Here is a 17,056-nt window from a genome sequence, read left to right on the forward strand (position 1 = left end):
CTAAATAGAAAAAAACTAATCGACATAGACAGACTTAAACAAATAAAAAATAAAATGGTTAACAGAAATTTGTAGAGCAAAACAGCAAATCGTGATTTTTATGAGACACAGCCAAGCTGAGAAGATCCAATTTAATGTGTCACATCCCACTGGCAGACACAAAGAGTAGAGATTTTCATAAAGCAGATTATAATCTACAAGCAGTTTTATTTGCTGGTTATTTCTTAGCTACAGATGTTCTTAAATGCACAAAGAATCTGAAGTCTCCAGTGGTAAATTAACATCTTACTTCAAAAACAGAAAATCTGCAGCAATATCGAATATACTTTACAAGGTAAAATCTAGGAGTGTGGCATCAGTGTTAGTTATTGGGGTACCAAATATTTATGCAGTGGCAGAGATATTGGCATTTACAGCAGAATATTCTTAGTAACTGGATGAAATAAAATGCCTTGTTTAAAAGCAACATAAAAAAGGTACACATTACAGTAAATCAAACCCTGACTGTACACAAGATTAGGGGAAAAAAACGCATCAACACAGCTTTATAGCACCAGTTAAATAAGTATATCAGTGTGCTGGAAAATGTTTGTCATTCAAGAGTCCGCGTACACACGGTCGATCCATCCGGTGAGAATGGTCCGACGGACCGTTTTCATCGGTTAACCGCTGAAGCAGACCGATGGTCTAATGTGCGTACACACCATCAGTTCAAAAAAAAAGATCGGGTCAGAACGCGGTGACGTAAAACACACGACGTGCTGAAAAAAAAGAAGTTCAATGCTTCCAAGCATGCGTCGACTTGATTCTGAGCATGCGCGGGTTTTGAACCGATGCTTTTGTGTACTAACCATCGGTTTTGACCGATGGTCAGCCATCCATCGGTTCGATTTTAAAGCGAATCCTCTAATTTTTGTCCGAAGGACAACAGACCGATGGGCCGTACACACGGTCGGTTTGGACCAATGAAACTGGACTTCAGGCCGTTTTCATCGGTTTGGACCGACCGTGTGTACGCGGCCTCAGAGGTCAATATACTGTAGTTGTGCAGATTTTCAGTATTACACATTGGAACTATGGCAGAGGTCCACTGAACAGAGGATTAAAAGTGAGTCTGTCTTTTTTTTTTCCTTGTACAGTAGCTGGAGGATTCCAGAGCAGCGTGTAAAGATATACATCTGTATTTGTCAGGCTCATACTGCTGTTTTGTTTTTACAGTACAAAACTAATAAAACTGACAGATGCATAAGCAAACACATTATGATAAAAGATACAGGGGCAGATCCACATACATATGCTGCGCCCGGCACAGATGTAAGATACGCTACGCCGCTGTAACTTACTTGGCTTTGCTTTGAATCCTCAACGAATTTGCGCTGTAAGTTACGGCGGCGTAGTGTATCTCTCGCGGCATAAGGGCGTGGAATTCAAATTGGGCGGGTAGGGGGCGTGTTTCATTTAAATGAAGCGTGTCCCCGCGCCGAACGAACTGCGCATGCGCCGTCCGTAAAAACTCCCAGGGTGCATTGCTCCAAATGACGTCGCAAGGACGTCATTGTTTTCAACGTGAACGTAAATGTCGTCCAGCCCCATTCACAGACGACTTACGCAAACAATGTAACATTTTTAAAATTAGACGCGGGAACGACTGCCATACTTAACATTGAGTACGCCACCATATAGCAGCTTTAACTATACACCGGAAAAAGCAGAATGGAAACGACGTAAAAAAATGCGACGGCCGGTCGTACATTCGTGGATCGTCGGAAATAGCTAATTTGCATACTCAACGCGGATTACGATGGGAACGCCACCTAGCGGAAGCCGAAAAATTGCATCTAAGATCCGAAGACGTACGCCTGTCGGATCTAACACAGATGCCGTCGTATCTTGTTTTATGGATACCAAAACAAAGATACGACGCGCAAAATTTGAAATTACGCGGCGTATCAATATATCAATATATCTTGATACGCCGGTGTAATTTCTTTGAGGATCTGCCCCACAGTGTGTATGACTTTACCTGACTTTACTAACAAAGCAGCAAAAACTGCAGAAAAAAATCTCAACAGAACACAGCAGCAGAAACACCTTGTAGTCGAAGCATGGATAAACAAATGTTCTTACAGCTACCTGTCAGAGAACTGTTTTGAAAACGTGAGCAGAATAACTGGTGGTGGTCCTGCAACCCCTGAGAAGGACCAATACTAGATGTAAAGAACCCAACAACTCCATGTTTGGGAAAATGGGCTCATGTTCCCTGAGGACAGAATCTTTGGGAAGAAAGGAACAATAACCAAGTTGGGTGGAAGAGAGATGAAATGCATAAAAGGAACACCCCATGAGGAACGAAAGAGGAGTCAGGAGGCAAGGAAATACATGACAGCCAGTCAGAGTACAGTCTATCATAAGTGTTTGTCATGCCTTTAAGGTAGTGCATGGGGAACTGTCTGGGTCTCACACTGACATCGAGTTACTGACTCAGAACAAGAATGTGGCCAAGGACTTTTCTGATCTGCATACTTGTTCCCAGCATTATTACAGCCAGGAAGAGAGTATAACTTCCAGGCACCTAGCATTTTCAGAAGGTGGTCAATGGCAATTCAAAGATTTCCCTTATGACAGGTTTATTGTTTAGAAGGATATAGATGGAGAGGGAAAGACATTTCCACAGAAGGTGATAGTAAGAACCACAGGGAAGCAAGGACTGGCTTCCATGATACTCTGCCCAATGTAACATAAGAAAAAGAGGGAGCTCCCCCAGGAAGAACACAGAGGGATCCAAGGCAGAAGTACAGCTGTTAGGTAGGGTTGACTAAAAGACTTACCTTTAAGTGAGTAACACCTTTGAGCATGAAAGAAGGGCTCTACGTGAGCAAGAACATCTGAGGAAGGCCTCAGAAGGACACAAAGTCCAATGGCAATGAAGAGGGGCCACTTCTTGCAAAAGGGAGTGTACAAGGAGTACAAAAGCCAGGATGTTAGGAATAGGATATACAAGCCCTAACCAAGGGTTATGACCATGACCAAGGGTTAGGAGTTTTGCGAACCCGAGCCGAAGAAATTGCAGCACAAGAAATGGGAACAATTTCTAGGATGGGATTCCCTATCATCACACTACATTGGGCACTACCGCTAACGACAGATTACAGAGTATGGAGTATGGGGAAGGGATCCGCTTGTTCATGAGAAAAGGGGACACCCGAAATAATACCACCAAAAATTTAAAACCAATGTGCCAAGTAATATATATACAACAAAAGTGCTTGCATCCAATTAGTACGCAAATTAAAACTTGTAAGCCAGTACTTATAATACTGAGAATTCTAAAAATAAAGAAAATAATAAAAGTGCTTGAGGTAATTAACACAAATAAAGTCCTTATGTACCTGTTGGGCCGCTGATGAAGAAATTACTCTGTTCTCCAGCAGTGTCACAAGTTCAGCCAATGAGGTGGGAGTTATCATACTAGGAACAGAAAAAATATATATAATTTACAAGTCTTTCAAAAAAATCCTTTTGCATTACTAAATTCCAATAAAATCTCCAGCAAAATACAAGACTTATTCGTAAATATGCAAAGATAGTGTCTTTTAGCTATGTCCGATTTGTGTTTCTGAATGTTTCAATAATAAAAAATAAATAAAAAAAATAAAAAAAATCGCTCTTTCCTCTACTACAAACACAAACTCTTGGCTGAACTAAGTAACTGTTATTGATGTGAGTGCTGTGCAACAGACGCTCCAAAGGCAGTTGGATCATGCCATCATATTCAACTTCTTTTAGTGTATAAAGCCATCTTTACATATTAATAAACAGCAATATCATAGTGATGTACTGTACATTTGCAAATATAATGTATAGTATATGATTACTACACAATACTATAGAGATACCACTAGGTGGGGAACTCATCATGATCATTCATAAATCAAGCCCCAACTAAACCTTTAGGCCATGACATTGGTTTAAATACTGAAACATTGAAAGTGATTGTAAAAGTAATTTATTTAATTGTTTTATAACAAACAAGCCTATACTTATCTGCTCTGTGCAATGGTTTTGCACAAAGCAGCCCTAATCCTCTTCTACTGTGGTCTTCTGCCAGCACTCTAGGCCCCTCCTCTTCATCGGATGCCCCCATGGAAAGACACTGACACAGACAGTAGGACTCTGGCCCCCTGCCCCCATGTCACAGCTTTTGATTGACAGAAGCGGGAGCCAATAGCTCCTGCTGGTATCAATCTGTCCAATGAGGAGAGCGACAGCTGGAGCTGCTGCACTTGTGCACATCGCTGGATTGGATCAGGCTCAGGTAAGAAGGAGGGGGAGTCTGGGGGGAGCTGCAGCACAGAAGGTTTTCGATGCATTAAAGTGAAAAACCTCAACGTGGATGTAAACCTGAATGTTCTTTAATGAAGACTTTTATCTGTCCAATCATCTGTGCCCAGTCTTACCACGCAGAGTTAAAGTGGTTGTAAACTCGCACGCGGCAGGGTTGCCCTCTCTCTTCGGCCCTTTTCGCCATTGCGATGGAGCCGCTGGCGGAGGCCCTACGCACCTCCCTGCACATCAGGGGCCTGCGCGTCGGCTGGTTGGAGGAGAGGGTCGTCCTGTATGCGGACGACCTCCTTCTTTTCCTCAATGATGCAGACTCTTCGCTCACGGGGGCATTGCAGATCCTGAACTCCTTCTCAGCTGTCACGGGCCTCAGGGTTAACTGGTCTAAATCTCTCTTGTTCCCTATAGACCCCGCAGCCCGCACCACCCCCCCCTCCGATATACCCCTACAATGGGTTGAGAGCTTCAAATACCTTGGGGTGGTGATCTCGAGGCAGGCTTCGGATTTTTTGCCCCTAAATCTATCCCCTGTGGTTCAGGAGACACGGCTGAGACTGAAGGCGTGGGAGTCACTTGCCTTATCATTGCTCTGTCGGATAAATCTCATAAAAATGAAAATCCTGCCCAAATTTATTTACTTACTCCGTCAGTCTCCGCAGTTAATTCCTAAATCCTTTTTCACCCGGCTGCATAGCCTCTTTGCCTCCTTTATCTGGGGGACCCAGTCCCCCAGGTACGGATGGTCAACGCTAACACGCCCGTCCTCCCAGGGAGGACTGGCGTGCCCTGACCTACATAAATATTTCCTGGCCGCCCAACTAGTTACAGCTGCCTGGTGGCTTACTCCCGATACGACAAACCCCGCCACCATGGTTGAGGCAGCGGTGGTAAAATCTTTGGAAGCGCTGAAATGTTTGCTTTTTCGCGGTCCCAAGGCCCCATACTCATTGACCCCCTCCATGCGCACCACGCTTCGTGCTTGGGGGGCGGGACTTAGGATTGAAAGATTCCCTAAAAATGCACTCTCTCCAGCTGCCCCCTTATGGTTGAACCCCACCCTTGAACACATTTACAAATTGCCTGAACCCCACGCTTGGACCAAATTTGGTGTAAAAACAATGGCCCAGGTGGTCTCCAATCAGTCTCTGGCCCTACTCCCCAAACTGATTTCGGACTTCAACATCCCGCGGAGTTATTTTTTTAGATATTTACAACTCTCCCATGCCTTCGGTCATCAATTCTCCAGTTCTCCCCCTCAGATCGTCCAGTCCTCATTAGAGACCCTCCTCAGGTCAGGGTGTACAGACAAACCCACCTTGCCACTGTACTCTCACTTAATAATGACCTCCCTCCCTACTCTGGAAAAACTCAGGAACAAATGGCTACACGACATTCCTGACTTTGACAATGACGACTGGGACGACATATGGGACTTCCCTTTCAGATCCCTGGTCTCCCTGCGAGACCGACTAATACAGTTCAAGATGGCTCACCGCGCATACTTTACCCCGCACAGGTTGCACAAAATGAACCCCGCCTCCCCCCCGGGGTGTTGGCGTTGTGGTACAGTACCTGGTGACTTTACCCACATTTTTTGGACCTGCCCAGCCATTGTCGATTACTGGAAGGAGATATTACGGGTCATTACACAGATCACCACTATATCACTTCAACACTCCATAGAAGTGTGTATATTAGGTCTCATAGAACAACTGATTCCCACTGTGGCAGGTCGCACTCTGGTCGGGTTGCTTCTCTTTTATGCCCGCAAGGCCATAGCCCTTAAGATGGCGTAAACCTACTCCCCCTCCTCTCTCCCTGTGGAAGCAATTGGTCAACAACAGCCTGCCTCTTTACAAAGATTGCTATGCTAATAGGGGTTGCCCTCAAAAATATGATAAGGTTTGGTCCAAATGGCTGGCGGATCCTTCCACAGCCACAGACCCAAACTCCACTTAATTCTTTGTTCCCTGCTGTTGCATAGGATTCTACGACTATAATATATCATGTGTCTCTGAGCTGCAGGTTTTTTTTGTCCCCCCCTTTTGTTTTTTGTTTTGCCCGGAGTTGTCCTTCTACCCGTGAATGATGGCCCGCTGAGACCATTGTGATGACTTGAGCTCCCCACCCTATTTTATGTAACCAGATTGCCTCGAATCATATTTCTGTACGTGCCTTAGCCAATTTTTGTCATGACCAATGTCTGTTGTTTTCTTTTTTTTGTTGAATGTTTTAAAATTCAATAAACAGATTTACAAAAAAAAAAAAAAAGTGGTTGTAAACTCAACCACACAACTTGCACCTACAGGTAAGCCTAGATTAAGGTGTAGGTGCAAGAAAAATCTCCTAAACCTGCATGGTTTAAGAGATATTTACATCAATTACAGGTGGCAATGTCTACGGCGCATGCGCGCCATAGACAACGGCGCAGGCGCACTGAAAGTGCAGTTTTTCACAATGGCATAACCTGGATTAATGCTATGTTTTCACGGATGCGCGGGGATCTGCCGGTCCCGCGCGCATGCGTGGGAGTGACGTCATCGCCGCTCCGGCCAATCACAGCGCCGGAGTGGCGAAAAAAAGGAAGGGGACATGGCGGTGGCGGCAAACGTGGACGACCACTGGTGCTTCGATTTCAGGTAAGTGCCACATAATGAGCTAGTATGCTATGCTGCCTTTCTCTTGCAGGATTAGGTTTTTCCCCGTTTTTCACGGGGCGGTTTACTTCCTCTTTAATCCAGCTCTGAGCAATCCTCTTGTCCTTTTTTTGTAAGATAAAAAACGACAGACAGATAAATTTGTGTCACCACATCTCCCACTGCTGTGACCGACATCTGATTTCTTTATCTCATGAATGAGCAAAGAGCAGAGTTTGTGTTCCGATTCCGGCTTCACCCCCCCCCCCCCTTTTTTCTCCAGCTCTCCCTAGATTGGCTGCTCCACACCTCAGCAAGATTGGGCATGCCTAAGTCATGTGGTGCCTTTCCTGAGTTTTGACTGGATGTTACTCATCATGGGGCATGATATGTGTGACTAAAGAGTAGGAGAGTGTAGGGGGTAGGCGGGGAGTTATGAGTGCTGGCAAAGAGACCCACCCACTGATTCCAGAGTTTTGCGGGGCTCCTACTGCTGAAGGGGGTGACATTTGCAAGGTAGGGATACATGCAGGAGGCTTACATGTATATATACATTAATACTGTGCCATTAGTTTATACTGGGTGAGTGGTGGGTTTACATCCACTTTAAGGCTTCGCAACCACTTTAAATTGGTTGCAAACCTCTGAAATGAAAACTGAATACAAAAAATACAGGAGGGCGCAAACGCCTAGCACTGAACTGCCTTCTGCACATTTTCTGTGGCAAGGGGGCCCGGCTGTGCGAAAAGATGTACCTGTACGTTGTTCCCTGCAGTAGCTCTGCGGGGGCACACGTGCCGATTGGCCGCCGATCACCTACGATTGTTCCCACAAGATGGCAGATGTAAACAAGGCAGATCGCCGTTCTGTCAGAGGGAAAGAGAGAGATCTTGTATACCTGCTAAGCAGGAACACTGATCTCTTTCTTTGCCCAGTCAAACCATCCCCCACAAGCACTCACTAGGGACACAGTTAACCCTTTGATCGCCCCTGGTTTTAACCCCTTCCCTGCCAGTGTCATATGTACAGTAACAGTGCATATTTTTAAGCACTGATCACTGTATTAGTGTCACTGGTCTCCAAAATAGTGTCAAAAGTGTCAGTTAGGAGTCTGATTTGTCCGCTGTAATATCGCAGTCCTGCAAAAAATTGCTGATCGCCGCCATTACAAGTAAAAATAAATACAAATTTCATAAAAATATCCCATTGTTTGTAGATGCTAGAACTTTTGCGCAAACCAATCAATATACACTTATTGGGATGTTTCTTACCAAAAATATGTAATTGAATACATATTGGCCTAAATTGATGAAGAAATTAGATTTTTTAAAACATTTGTATTGGATATGTTTTATAACAAAAAAGTAAAAAATATATTTATTTTTTTCAAAATGTTCCATCTTTTTTGGTTTGTAGCGCAGAAAATAAAAACTGCAGAGGTGATCAAATACTACCAAAAGAAAACTGTATTTGTTGGAAAAAAAACAAAAAAAAAAAAAAACTATTTTATTTGGGTACAGCATCGCACAATTGTCAGTTAAAATAACACAGTGCCGAATCGCAAAAAATGGCCAGGTCATGAAGGGGGTAAAACCTTTCGGGCCTGAAGTGGTTAACATAATTATCAAAATAACAGTGTTGACAAAAAAGGGTACTCACAAAAGTAAAGGATATAAAAGCGTAACACAGTATGAGTTAAAAACCAGTGCAGGAATCGCATAGCCTAACAAACTGTGGCATTGTGTGTTTTTTTTATAGTTTCATTGGATTCCCTGATCTGAGGAGGGCTGCATCGGTTGAGCATTCATGACAAATGTCATCTTGTCCACCTATGGTCTCCTGTATACTTATGCCGCGTACACACAACCATTTTTAATGGTCTAGAAAAAACAAAGTTTTTTTTCAACCCGATTCTTGTCAAGCCTGCCTTGCCTGCACACGATCGTGAAAAAAATGCTCTAGCAAAGCGCGGTGACAAACAACGCGTACGACGGCACTATAAAGGGGAAGTTCCATTCGGATGGCGCCACCCTTGGGGCTGCTTTTGCTGATTTCGTGTTAGTAAAAGTACAGCCCAAGTGACATCCACCACATGCTTTATGAATGTGAAGTAGTTGTGGTTATAAGTATGCTATAAATCAGTGGTCTCAAAGTACCGGCCCGCGGGCCATTTGCGGCCCACGGACCAGTTATAAATGGCCCTCAGGCAGGGTGGAAGTGAGGGGAGCAAAAAAAAAAAAAAAAAATTTTTTTTTTTTTTTTTGAGCTGGAGCCATCTGGTGGTGAGCCGTTGGTATTACAAGTTATTACCACCAGATGTGAGCTGGCGCCATCTGGTGGTGGCCGTTGGTATTACAAGTTAAGCATTACAAGTTAAACAGCAATTCTAATGTCATTTTACACTATTTTCACTGCCATATTCTTCCCTCTAAAGAAAACCCCCAAACATTATATATATGTTTTATCCTAACACCCTAGAGAATAAAATAGCGATCGTTGCAATACTTTCTGCTACGCCGTATTTGCGCAGCGGTCTTACAAGCGCACTTTTTTGGGAAAAAATTACTCTTTTTTTAATTAAAAAATAAGACAACAGTAAAGTTATCCCCATTTTTTTTAATATTATGAAAGATAATGTTACGCCGAGTAAATTCATACCCAACATGTCACGCTTCAAAATTGTGTCCGCTTGTGGAATGCCGACAAACTTTTTTACCCTTTTAAAATCTTCATAGGCGACGTTTAAAAAAATCTACAGGTTGCATGTTTTAAGTTACAGAGGAGCTAGAATTATTGCTCTCACTCTACCAATCGCGGCGATACCTCACATGTGTGGTTTGAACACCGTTTACATATGCGGGCGCTGCTCACGTATGTGTTCGCTTCTGCGAGCAAGCTCGTCGGGACGGGGTGCGTTTTCTGGCTCCTAACTATTTTAGCTGGCTCCTAGATTCCAAGCAAATTTGTCAAACCCTGACTTACACCAGTGCTGGTGGTAATAATGCGCTCGCTGACACCAGTGCTGGGGGTTAATAATGTGTTCGCTGACACCAGTACTGTTGTTTTTGAAGTTTGAAAGTTTGCATGCGGCCCCCCATGGCATATGAAAACTTGTCTTGTGGCCCTCAGGTAATTTGAGTTTGAGACCCCTGCTATAAATGTATAAAAATAGAAGTAAATACACAAACTTTAATGCTGCTTTCACACTGGGGTGGGCGTTGACAGTAAACGCCGCTAGATTTGGAGGCACTTTACTGTCATTTTTTAGCAGCGATTTTCGGCTGCTAGCGGGGCACTTTTAACCCCTGCTAGCGGCCGAATAAAGGGTTAAAAACGCCCGGGTATCGCCACTGCGCTTTGCAGGAACTTCAGCAGTGGTGCCCATTCATTTCAATGGGCAGGAGCGATGTATACATCGCTCCTTCTCCACCCCAAAGATGATGCTTAGAGGACTTTAACGTCCTGCCAGCTCACCGCCCCAGTGTGAAAGCACTCTGGTTCTCACACTGGGGCTGCAGGGGAGGCGTTTTACAGGTGGTATCTTTAGCCCAAAAGCACCTGAAAAATGCCTCAGTGTGACACATTCTTGTAGGTCCCTGACTAGACCCTTTTTTATTGCTCTTGTCCAGCTGTTTCAGGTTATCTCGCTGCTATGCATGTAATATATATTTTTTTAAATCTCTTTATTAGTTTTTTTCCATATCCAAAATACATTTCACAACTTACATTTATCGTCTCTCTATGCTATGCATGCAATATAGTAATACATTCTACAATATGTTTATGCCTGCACTGAAAGAGTAAAGATTGTTGGCAGGAGGATTATTTCCTAAACCCTAAATCGGCTTCAGAAAGGACTTACAGGTACCTTGTAAACAAATCTCACCTTTGTTTGATAGTGAGATTTTCCTGCCGAAGGTAGCCAAGCAAATCCTTAATTATCCATCCAATTATCTTCTTTGGGTCAACTCTGGTCATTCTGGCCACAGTTTCAAAATAATCTTTGAGTCCATCTTCATTCTAAAAGAAAAGTAGCATGCAGGAGAGAGATAGAAACATTTTGATATACAAAACAATCAGTTTATAAAGGTTGTTGCAATGCATCACACAGTTATATAGCTTTTTTCTCTATATCAAAATATTAATGCATTAATAGTGACAACATTCTCTCTAAATTTAAAAGAGAAGTATGTCTTTTATTTTTTTTGCCTAATCATACTTACCTAGGTAGATGCAGCATCAGACCGACGATGCATCTGTCCCCTGTTGTCTCTGCACTGAGAAACGAGCCATTGAACACTGCCGATGGCTCAGTTCTCTCACCTCCCTGAGCAGGGCATTGCTGCCTGTCAGTCAGGATCTCTCCAGCTCTGCTCCTCCACAATCATTGGAGCGCTGAGCTGTGGAGGGGCGGGGAGCGGCTGTCTCAGTGACTCACTGAGAGGCTGAGAATGCCATCAGTCCAGGCAGCTGGTGGATCCAGACTTCCTAAGTTAGGATGACACGCTGCCTGGACAGATTTTGGCGATGTCAGCGAAGAGCAGACTTCAGACCGCTCTCCGCTGAAAATCGGTCACAGGAGTGCCAAACGAATTGCACTTCTGTGACCTATAGGAGAAGCCCAGCCTAAAAAAGCTAAGGCTGGACCCCTCCTTTATGGAAGATAAAGCTGAGTGCCAGGCAATCAATTAATGCACAAAAATAGATATTTAAATACAACTGGTATATGGGTCTAAATTTATCTCAATATCAGCCTTCTTCAATCCTCAGCACATCAAACGGCAAATGAGAGAGTCATTGACAGGAGCCAATTGGGTGCGTCTGCAGTACATGTGAACCGACGGAGAGGAAAAAAGCAAAGACCGCATTGTGTTGCTACTGCTCCCTTATTATCCAATTAGCAGGCCCTTGACCAAGCTATGCTGTTGCATTGAAGAGCTTACTAACCTGGCTGGCATGGAGGTCTTGAGCACAAGGTTAGTAGACAGAATTACAATATTTCGGCAGGTCAAATGATTTCCGTACAATGAATTTCAGATGCTTATCTACAGTTCAGTTTTAAGGAAACTACTGTTAACTTTTCACAGGTTTCACAATTTAAAGTGTTCCCCTATTTGAATTGTAATGAGACCACTCAGTTAGCAAGATAACCTACAGCTGTTTTTCAGTGGTGAACTATCTGCCACAGGGAACAGTTACCAGTTATTTTCTTCTAAAATGCCAGCAGACATCAGAAATACATTCTACTTCTTTAGCAACAGCTTGAAAAATTACAAGAAACGATGCCTAATGCCGCGTACACACGGTCGTTTTTTGTCTTTTAAAAAAACGTTGTTTTTTCTCATGAAAAAAAACGACGTTTTTCAAACTTCATTTTAAAAAACGATGTTGCCTACCCACCATCGTTTTTTTCAAAATGCTCTAGCAAAACGCGGTTACATACAACACGTATGACCGCACTCTGTTCCATTCAAGCTTGCGTCATAACTTGCTTCTGAGCATGCGCGGGTTTAAAAACGTTGTTTTAAACGTCGTTTTAGCCCACACACGATCATTTTTTATGACACAAAAAACAACGTTTTGAAAAACGACATAAAAAATTGAAGCATGTTCGAATTTTTTTTTGTCGTTTTTCAGAAGACATAAAACAACGTTTTGCCCACACACAATCATTTTAAATGACGTTTTTAAAAATGTCGTTTTTTTTCATCACAAAAAACGACCGTGTGTACGCAGCATTACTTTCTTAGCCTTTTCTATTGTCATCAATGGAAGCAAATGTTCCCTTAGACATGCATTGCTGTTCCTAGTATGAAATGACTGGCTACCGATTTGTACAATAATTTGTCCTCCCCTGCCTCATTAAACAAACTTAACAGTACAGATTCTTCAGTGAACAGACAGTAGCATTTAGAGGTCTAGCGCTGAACACATTTTGCAATTTCAGATCAACAATGCACCAAAATATAAATGTTTTTTGATTTACAAAACTTTGTAGAAAAGAGGTTTTATTCATCTGAAATTTCAGGGAACTTCAAAGCAGGAACACGATTATAAAACAAACCGAAAAAAAAAAACATGAAATGTGAAGATTCATCTGGAGGTTATATTTGTTTTGTGCGGACTTCCAGTTTGTCTTTGGTAAGATGACATATTTTAGTATCTGCCAGGATTGCTGCAGACTGATAACTACAAAGTGAAAACCAATTTAGAAGATCACAGGCATGCCATTACAGACAAGGATCTATTTTAGCCAAGACAATACACAGTACAAGACAGTTGGTGGTACAAAACTTTAAATTATGGTGTCTGTGCTTGGATGTAAACATCTATAGAGCACTTTATGTCATCTCCATCACATACCACTGTGTACTGGGAACAGTTTGTGTCCAGGGATTATTAGAAAAATCAATGAGGGCAATTATAATAGGGGTATGAATAAACTGGCACTTGCGTTCCATTTTCTTCTTGGGCTGGCTAAGGCCTCGTACACACGACAGAGTTTCTCGGCAGAATTCAGCGAGAAACTCGGTCAGAGCCGGATTCTGCCGAGAAACTCTGTCGTGTGTACACTTTCGGCCCGATGGAGCCGCCGAGGAACTCGTCGAGAAAATAGAGAACATGTTCTCTATTTTCTCGTTGTTCTATGGGAGAACTCGGCCCGCCGAGCTCCTCGGCAGCTTCAGGGCTGAACTCGCCGAGGAACTCGACGTGTTTGGCACGTCGAGTTCCTCGGCCGTGTGTACGAGGCCTTAGAGATCTGTTTCAATCCTCTAATTAAATACCTTAACTTACAAGATGGAAGGAGGAAATTAGCAAACGTTTAACAGTAGTAACCCAAAGAGGGTTCATGACAAAAACATCAAGGTCATGCCAGCCTTCAGTAAAAAAAAAAGAAAAAGAAAAAGGACATGGAATTGTAACTTATGAACATTAAAAAGATATCTAAATCTAACAACAAACATGTAATATACTGCAGCCTAATAGACCTTAGATGTACTATATTTATCGGCGTATAACACGCACACGCGTATAACACGCACCCTAATTTTAAGAGGGAAGTTTAAGGAAGAAATGTTTTCACAGCCCCCTCCCCAGTACACAGCCCACCCATCCATTATACATCCCCCCCATCCAGTACACATCCCCCTATCCATCATACATTCGCCCATCCATTATACATCCCCCTTCCAGTATACAGCCCCTGTCCATTATACATCCCCCCATCCAATATACAGCCCCTCATCCAGTACACAGCCCCCCATCCACTATACATTCCCCCACATCCACTATACACCCCCCCATCCAGTACACAGCCTCCCCATATATTATACATCCCCCATCCAGTACACATCCCCCCATCCATTATACACTCCCCCATCCATTATACAGCCCCAATCCATTATACAGCCCCCATCCATTATACACTCCCCCATCCATTATACACTCCCCCATCCATTATACAGCCCCAATCCATTATACAGCCCCAATCCATTATACAGCCCCCATCCATTATACATTCCCCCATCCAGTACACAGCCCCCCATCTATTATACATCCCCCATCCAGTACACATCCCCCCATTCATTATACGCTCCCCCATCCATTATACATTCCCCCATCCAGTACACAGCCACACTGCACTCCCATGAGACCCCCAGTCTCCTGGGACAGTGCTGCCAGCATTCTCTACAGTTAAGTAACAAAAAAAATCACTGTCAGCCCCTTCCATCTAAATCAATAGCTCCGTTTTTTTGGTCACATGACTGCTCTCTGATGTTACACAGTAGGTCATGTGACTGCTCTCCTCCTCCAACCAAAGCTACACTCAGAGGAGGAGGAGGAGAGTAGCCAGAAAAAAACGGAGCTATAAAGACATTAAAAGCTTTGTTTTACAATGAAACTGACACAGGAGGAACTGTGTAGAAGGGGTTGGCAAGTGACTTTTTTTTTCTCAACTTCAGACTATGCAAGGAGCATTGTTCAAGGGCCAGGGGATGCGGGACAGCCAGCCTGACAACCCCCCAATGGGTGGCTCCTGGGGCGGACTGCCCTATCCCCGCCCCCTATTGGTGAAACATGATATTGGCGTATAACACGCAGGCACCGTTTACCCTCTGTTTTCAGAGGAAAAAAGTGTGTGTTATACGCCGATAAATACGGTAATTGCTGCATTAGTTTCATTTTTCAGGCCAAGAACATTTTTAGCAAGTACAAAAATATCCGTCGACCTTACCAGTTTTTTAGTGCCCTTATAGTTGTTTTTGAACTGAACTGAGATCGCAATCAATAATATCTTCCTTCCAAGTTATCTTCTGTAAACAACAAATTTCCCTGCTCCCTGTGTAATGAAGATAGAAAGAGGAAGACAAGTTTGTTGCCCAAATCAGACATGCAGCCTGGGAGACAAACATGGCTTTCTCCACAGGTAAAATAAAGTAGTGAGTGTAGCCACCCTAGGACAAGAAGCGTGTTATTTGTAGGATTAGGTGAAAACAAAGAAAAAAAAAAGCCTGAAATAAAATGAATGCAGACACCACACGTAAGGACTGGTAAGATGCAATATATTACATTATTGCATAATATTTTGTGGTTTAGGTACACCGTAAAGAGACTATCACAAGGAAGAGGGGCATATTGCTTTGTACAGGAAGTATAGACACCTGAAACAACCTTCCAGAACATCCAGTCGTGGCCAAAGCACTAACGTTTTTGAGTAGTGTTGCAGCTGCTAAATGAAGGTGAGGCACTAAAATCCGTTACACACTAAGTTTTTTATTTTCGTTTAACCAAGCGGGCTAAATAAAATAAAAAACTGAGGAGTTCGAGAGGAGCTTGCTGTACTTACTATGCAGCAATCTCCCTGCTGAGCTATTGTGTTCTGACAGGAGCACCGCACCCCCCCCCCCCAGAACACACCAACACTGATCGGATCCTGATTGGATGCTGGTTTTTCAGCATGTCCGTCCGACAGGCTAATGTACACACACGCCGAATGTTGGCCGGTTTGTGTTGAACTGGCTGATACCAGACGATATTCCGCCCGTGTGTACCAAGCTTAAGGAAATCTACAAAACGTTATGCCATTCCATTCTATAAAGGGATATTCTACATCACATTTGGGTTCCCTAATAATAATTTTGCTGTTCTACTGCAAAAAGACTGGTGCACACTGGCCAGATATTGGCTGGTTCAACATAAACTGTCTGACTTTCGGTCAGTGTGTACCGCAGCCTATCGGACAGAAGCCGGCCTAACATCTGAATTCCGTTGAATGGGCAAGCTGGAAAACCAGTAGGCGATCAGCGCTGGTAGCCAATGGCTGCGAGTGCCGGCTGGTGTGTTCTGATGAAGGGACCACCCACCGCCAGAACACAACAGTTCAGTGGGGAGATTGGTGTACTAACATCACATAATTAGTACAGTGACCTCCTCAGCTTTTTTTTCATTCAGCCCCATTAAAAAAAAAAAAAAGAAAGAAATCACTGCGTGTACCAGGCTTTACGCCAATACACTTTTAGCAGTGAACAGCTGCTTATTCTACTCATTGGAAAATTCAGTATGTCAACTTAACAATGTTCAAATTGGATATTCAATATAATATTTAAATAATGCCTATATAAGTAATATTTTTTTTTTGGTCAGTTATGTTAGGTGCTGTCACACGCCTTTTAAACAATAAGTAAAACTGAAGAAATATGTGGTGCTATTCTTTAAAGAGCTGCTGGATTGTATGGGTTCTCCTGCCCTGCACCAATGATGACCAACCCTGTTTCTGGAATCAAGTGACACTGACACATCTGGAACTTTGCAATGGGCTTTTTTATTTTTATTTTAATGGGCAAAGCCCCATAAAAGCTGGGTTAGGCAAAAGTAGCAAAAGCATTAAATACAATAGGGAATACAATAGGCAAACAAAATAATCTACAAACAGAGCAATGTATACAGGAGAAAGGCCTAACTCAAATCTCTGTTACTGGTCAGTGAGATATGTATAAAATCATAGGGGCAGATCCACAAAGAAATTACACTGGCGTATCTATTGATATGCCGCGTAATTTCAAAGTTCCCACGTCGTA

At 43.1% G+C, this 17,056-nt stretch overlaps 1 protein-coding gene across 1 annotated transcript in view; it reads right to left on the reverse strand.

The window, feature by feature from the left end:
* Positions 1-17,056, reverse strand: part of GATB (glutamyl-tRNA amidotransferase subunit B) — a 167,360-nt gene that overhangs the window by 13,251 nt on the left and 137,053 nt on the right. The window contains exons 10-11 of the mRNA XM_040331899.1: positions 10,864-10,997; positions 3,390-3,468 (exon numbers count right to left, since the gene is read on the reverse strand). Of these exons, the coding sequence (XP_040187833.1) occupies positions 3,390-3,468; positions 10,864-10,997 (213 nt within the window). The remainder of the gene's footprint in view (positions 1-3,389; positions 3,469-10,863; positions 10,998-17,056) is intronic.

Source organism: Rana temporaria, chromosome 1, assembly GCF_905171775.1.
Source record: "Rana temporaria chromosome 1, aRanTem1.1, whole genome shotgun sequence".
In the NCBI taxonomy this organism is placed as follows: Eukaryota; Metazoa; Chordata; class Amphibia; order Anura; family Ranidae; genus Rana; species Rana temporaria.